Source organism: Mercenaria mercenaria, unplaced genomic scaffold (genome assembly GCF_021730395.1).
Source record: "Mercenaria mercenaria strain notata unplaced genomic scaffold, MADL_Memer_1 contig_4953, whole genome shotgun sequence".
Lineage (NCBI taxonomy): Eukaryota > Metazoa > Mollusca > Bivalvia > Venerida > Veneridae > Mercenaria > Mercenaria mercenaria.
In genome coordinates, this window is record NW_026463224.1 from 34,495 (window position 1) to 41,290 (window position 6,796).

A 6,796-nucleotide genomic window follows, 5' to 3' on the forward strand; every position below is an offset into this window, starting at 1 on the left:
GGAGATATCTATCTCGACACCGGTTTCAGCCGATGACACTGAAATGACAGAAACAAAAACTCAAAACTTATGTTCAAAAATAATAGCGAGACAATTGTATGCTTTAATGTCAACATAAATTCATTATCAGACCTGTTATCTTTACAAATACATTCATATGTACATGTACCAGAAAACGTTCCCAACAAACTTTTTCGGAGGTGTCCTTACATAAATACGCACAATAAGATCGGACGTGACGGGACTGTGACAGTCAAACGTTATTACCCTGTCCCGAAACAAACGTCCTATTATTTGGATTTGTTTTGATCAAGCATTAGAAATAAACACATCGATTGTCCGAATATCCAAAACCATGCAACTGTACCGGAAACGGTGAGCCATGCGATTTCTGCCTCGTGAAAATTTTATCTTGCGTACGTTTTGATTGCGGATTTCCTTACAGAAATACTCAGAATAAGCATGGACGTAACGGGACAGTGATAGTCAAAAGTTATCATGCCGTCCTGAATCGTACATCCTATCATTTCGACTAGTTTTGACCAAGCGTTAAATATAAACTTTACCGGAAAGGTAAAGTCTAGACGACATCCAGTTTACGGTGGAAGGCGGAGCTAATTAATATTCATCTATTAATATTCATGAGAACGGTTAACATTTATGTCCCTTGCAATAATTACCTCCCTTCCAAAATGGCGGCAAACAAGGAGCCTGATCCTGTTATTTGGAAAACTGGTTATTTTACTGGTCAAGACTGTATGGAAAACGCAGAAAAATTCATTGAACAGTTCGAATTAATGACACTTTCAAAGTTCAGCAAGGTGAAATGCAAAAATTTCAAAATGCCAGGTAAGTGGCCCGATTCAATAGATAACTTAAAATCTGAACACGTGCTTGGCAGTCCCAAATGTGATGTCTCCCCCCTGAGCCCCAAACGAAAAAAAATGTTTTCTTTATATCTCTTATTTTGGAGTTACAGTTACATGACTTGACAAACACTGGAGTAATAAACGTCAAGATATGTCGTACGATACTGGTCCAGTCAGTGCCTAAATCCGAATGGTGCTTAATAATTCAGACACCTTTATAAAACAACGAGTAAATGTAAGTATTTCCAGAGAAAATTACCTTCAAATAGCGGCACCGCTAAAACAGTAAAAGTAAGAATTATGTCGTGGGGCAGGGGTTTTTTTTGGGTGTTTTTATAGCCGTTATTCGGCTATATTCCCAATGCCAAAAAGTATGTCTTTTTCCCAAAATGAGTGTAAAAATTCCCAATCTACATTCTGAAAAATATTTCATCAAAATTGCACAAAAATTGACCAAATTATGGACAATTTTGTAATGGAAGTCTGTTAAAGAGGTTGTACAATGTGAAATAAGTGTATGAGAAAGTGCTTAAACACATCCTTACTATATCCTACGGGACTAAATATTTCCCAATTTGGAACATTTACGCGTCAAAATTCCCAATTTTGGGGGTATAGGCTATGTTCCCAAATTAGCTAGAAAAAACTAGGGCTGTCATTGATTGGGTCTTAGGCGTATCGGCGATACCGATATATCAGAAGACAAATATCGACGATACATCGATATATTGATTATTAAGTTAGATTAACGACCTATTTGTTCATATGCATACTATATATCTTCCTGTAAATGCTATTTGTAGTTTTATTGCCTACTTTCCATATTTCTGTTTGATTGTGTTGTATTTGTATTTATAAAATAAAAGAAATACATAAAAATCAATAACATCTTTCATTTTTATTTTGCCTTCACTCCTTTTTTTGCATTTATCCAAATTTACAATTTTGTGAACTTTAGTTGTTTTTTAGGGTCTGAGTGTTTATTTGGGTAGTTTTTTCTCTCTGTAAGATATCGATTTTTGAAAATGGGAATCGATAATCGATCGACAAAAAAATATCGTTGATACATCGATATCGTTTCTATCGATGACAGCCCTAGAAAAAACCCTGTGGGGGATGACGTCACACAGCGCACGCCAGTTATTTGAGGTGCGGCGAGAGAATTCACGAATAAACAACTCGGCCCTTATCAATTTTCCCAAACTTTCATGTTAAGTTCAAGTGCATGAAAATACTAATCCATTATTCCTGTTGTTTTTTTTTTTTTTATAGAATCAAATAGTTTCCAAGGGAGAGTGTATTGGGAAGAGAAATCTAGTCACACACTACCGCTCGAGTTTGATGGAGTACCATTCGTTATAATTGGTTCACAAGTTCGGGAATGTGTCAATGGACCCGATCGCCATCGCTCGGAAAAGAAGAAACATTCTGAAAAGCAGCAGGTACCGCCTTACCTCTTTTTGATAGTAGAAACTTACCGATATCTTTCAACACAGGTCTAAAATGATAATTATATGTACTTTGAAAACGTAGACCTTACCTTGTTAAAAAAATCTAAGCTATACTAGGTATTACTACATATTTTTGGTAATTGCTCAGCCTTTTAAATTGAAAGAAAGTAGGTTATTTTTATGCCCCATTTTTCGTGTCCGGTCCATATCTTTGTCATCGATGGATGGATTTTCAAATAACTTGGAATGAATGTGTACCACATTAAGACGACGTGTCGCGCGCAAGACCCAGGTCCGTAGCTCAAAGGTCAAGGTCACACTTAGACATTAAAGGATAGTGCATTGATGGGTGTGTCCGGTCCATATCTTTGTCATCGATGGATGGATTTTCAAATAACTTGGCATGAATGTGTACCACAGTACAGTAAGACGACGTGTCGCGCGCAAGACCCAGGTCCGTAGCTCGAAAGTCATGGTCACACTTAGACATTAAGGGATAGTGCATTGATGGGCGTGTCCGGTCCATATCTTTGTCATCGATGGATGGATTTTCAAATAACTTGGCATGAATGTGTACCACAGTAAGATGACGTGTCGCGCGCAAGACCCAGGTCCGTAGCTCAAAGGTCAAGGTCACACTTAGACATTAAGGGATAGTGCATTGATGGGCGTGTCCGGTCCATATCTTTGTCATCGGTGGATGGATTTTCAAATAACTTGGCATGAATGTGTACCACAGTAAGACGACATGTCGCGCGCAAGACACAGGTCCGTAGCTCAAAGGTCAAGGTCACACTTAGACGTTAAAGGTCATTTTTCATGATAGAGCATTGATGGGCGTGTCCGGTCCATATCTTTGTCATTCATGCATGGATTTTAAAATAACTACGCATGAATGTGTGACACAGTAAGACGACGTGTCACGCGCAAGACCCAGCTCCGTAGGTCAAAGGTCCTAAACTCTAACATCGGCCATAACTATTCATTTAAAGTGCCATCGGGGGCATGTGTCATCCTATGGAGACAGCTGTTGGTTTTGTGGGGGTGGGGGGGGGGGGGGTGGGTTCCACTCTATTCTTTTCTTGAAGAAATTTTCTTCCATTGCTTAGCTATATGTTATGTATCTTTTGTTTAGGAAGAACATGGTTACACAGTTATGGGAAAAAAGAGGTGTTTGCTTCAGACTACAAAAAAGATGAATTGCTCTGCAGCAATTCATCTTAGATATATAGTCAAGTTCCCAGAATTTAAGGTAATTTCTATACAACAATAGACATAGAACCTAAGGGAGAGGTTTGTAAATTATATTTTTATTTGAGTCATTTTCTTATGGCTTGTTAAGGGCAAAGCATATTGGCAGGATTATGCAATCTACATGAAACAGCATTGGATGTACCGATAAAATGATCTACAGAGTGTAGATTTGTATTTTCAGGATTTTGTTCATGTTATGCTAGGCATTTATAACCAATGAGAAATACAACTACTTAAAAAAGTAAAAGTAGGACACTTTTTTATTCCCTCCACTTCGGGGTGGGGGTTGCATAGTTATGCCCATGTCCATCTGTCCTTCCGTCTGTCCTTTCGAGAATGTTGTGTCGCGCCTAGCTCCAAGAGTATTTGATGTAGAGTCACAAAACCTTACAGGAATCAGGGTTCTGCCACGGATATAAAATGGCTTCATACAAATTTTCCACACCCTTTGTGGTTTGATTTTGTGACAGATTGTTAGTTTTGGAGACAATAAGTTTGTAATTGTAGACAGAATTTAAGCAGTCACCAAGCGCACTTCCAGTTTCATCTGCCAAGAGTGGGTGGAAAACAGTCAACAACATCGGGTTTGCATGGTACCGTAATCCTAGCTTCTGATTCTAGGATGTGGTTCCGCATCCGGATTCATTCAGTTGTGTAGGAGTTATGGCCCCTGACTTTAGTTATAAGTTGGTCATTTAATGTTGTATTCATTTAGTCAAGTACGAGTTATGGCCCCTAACTTAGTAAGAAATTGGTCATTTTAAAAGTTGAACTGTGTCCTTTGTCATACAGTGGGGGCATCTGTGTCACATAGACACATTTCTACTTAACTCTCTAAAAGTTATTTGACTGAAGCTGGGACTAACTGAATTTTTTTAAACTCTGAATTGGATTTTAAAGTTTTGCATGTAAAAAACTTCTAGGACAAATGTTTTAAAACTAAACACATGTCTGTGGTATAATGAGATTACCTCCCTTTGCATTTAAGTTTCTTTTAGAGTACTTTTAAAGGATGAAAACTTTTTACATTTTGCATAATCATTAATGTACTTACTCAATGAATTTCCTTGTTATACATTACAGCTAAATAATAACACTGAATGGGTCAGAAAGAAACAAGGAAAAGAGTTGAAAGAGGCTATGAAAAGAGGAAATGTGGTTGCAGAGCACAGGGTGTATGTATGTTTTCCATCAAACGAGGACCACATTGGTCATCTAACTGAAGAGGTAATAATAGAAAATGGAATTGTGTTGACATTGACAGGGCTGTAAGATAGCTTCTTAGTAAATTTTAAATCAAAATAAATTTTACTGACAGATTCAAAAGAAAAGAGTTAATAGTGATTTCATGTTTAGAATTAAAGGGCAGAATTTTCAATGTTATCCAAGGTGTTCTCACTTAAGCTTAGTAGGGAGAGTGCAAATCTATGTATTGTGGTGTTGTGAGTCCAGCCATGAGTGTTGCGAAGATCTATGTTAAGAAAAGAAGGTCTTAAAGAAGAAGTTGGGTCTGAAATCATTTGACCTTCAGGTCTGATTGTGGAGAAGTTAGCAGTTACTTTTGGAGAACAGATTTTCACTGGTTCAGAAACCAGGAATAATGTTAACTGCCCGAAGTTACATAACTGAATTATGGTTGAAAAATATTGTTGAACTCAAAACAAACTTATCCAAGATGGCGAATTTTTTGTATAATGTAAAGACATTTAATATGGAAGCTGTTGTTCTCAGTGCCCGTTATTACAGCAGCTTAACGATTTGTACAGTTCTGCTTTATTGATTGATAGCTACATAGGTACATATCCCAATAATTAATGGAAATGTCATTATGAGTAAAAGTTGAAATCAGTATTTTTATATTTTTTGGTCCTGAGGGATCATAGAGTCTATTTAATATCTGTGTAATACAGTTCTGCTTACGCTGGTGCAAGTGTGAGAGGTGTTGCATTTTCCATTACCTCAGTGTTTTGTAAAGATATTAATGCAATTTTTCTTGTGTGTTGTTAATAATAAGGAATGTCTACAAAATTAGTTTGCACAGTCCATAGTGGTAGATCTAACTGTTATAAACTGATAAATTTGAAAATCAATTGTTAAAGATTTATTTTGTTTTGTTCAGCATATCAATTTGTTGTTGTTTCAGTTTGGCTTGATGTCTCAGAGAGTAGACAAGTCCATTATCTCTAAAATACACATGCTTGTTGGAGAAGGAGTGACAAATGCTGCCGAAATGAAACGTCACCTTTCAATATTTTGTAAGACGCAACATCCAGAAATGCCATAATGCAGCAGACGATTTTATCCATCGAATAAAGACATACGCAACCATATGTATAGGGCTATGCGATTAACACAGTAAGTTGCTTTACAGCAGTAAGGTCACATTATGGCTATGTTTCATTGCTATATTAGCTTGCTGTGTGTTGATACTTTGAAATTTTAAGTACTGTACAGAATGCAGCAACACTTGTTTCAGGTAATCTGCCCACTGTTACATGTACAGAATGCAGGAACACTTGTTAAGTAATCTGTCTGCTATGATAAAACCGAAATATTTTGAAAATGGCGTAATACCCAAGACAAACAAATTATTTAGGTCTTCTTGATTTGTTATTCTGCCATAGTTAATTTTTATTACTACATGTATTACAGATTTTCTTCAGAGGATCAAGAGAATCTTTTGCAGTGTGTAAACAAGTGGAAATTAGAAAATCCCAGTGACCATTACTTTTTTAATCCAAGGTTTGATTTGTTGATTTTAACTTCACATTGTCTTCTCTTTTTCCTGGCTGCAAAAGCTAGTGTGGGCATGGAAATGTAGTCTTCCTGTTTGTAACTCTGAGCATGCAATTATTACCTTTGATGGTGTTGCCACTTTAGTATTCATTTTTTATCTTTGTTATGAAAGTAACACTGGAAGATCTAAGAATTTAAGTTAAGATTTTTAAGTTAACTGTAGGATTTTCATGGAAGTGGCAACTTCTGCTTATCTTACAGATCTTAAAAAATTTCCATAAGATTGCCATTTTGTTTTACACCAACACTTATTCCTCTTTCATCAATTACAAGTAAAAAGTCCCCTAATAATAGATCTTAAGTGATTTAAAACCAACCCAATGTTACATATTGAACATGCAAATACTTTGTTACAGTCCAAGTGATACAGATGAAGAAGACACTGACAGGGCTTTTATATTTATGCACCAGACTTGGTGGCAGCAG

The 6,796-nt window shown here is 36.6% G+C and overlaps 1 protein-coding gene across 1 annotated transcript; it reads left to right on the top strand.

Annotated features, from left to right (window-relative positions):
• Window positions 1-680: 680 nt before the first annotated feature.
• On the top strand, window positions 681-5,874 carry LOC128554342 (uncharacterized). Its single transcript, XM_053535622.1, has 5 exons — window positions 681-849; window positions 2,142-2,311; window positions 3,456-3,572; window positions 4,658-4,801; window positions 5,718-5,874. The coding sequence occupies exons 1-5, from the start codon at window positions 693-695 to the stop codon at window positions 5,856-5,858; spliced, it is 729 nt and encodes a 242-aa protein (XP_053391597.1). The 5' UTR covers window positions 681-692; the 3' UTR covers window positions 5,859-5,874.
• Window positions 5,875-6,796: the final 922 nt, after the last annotated feature.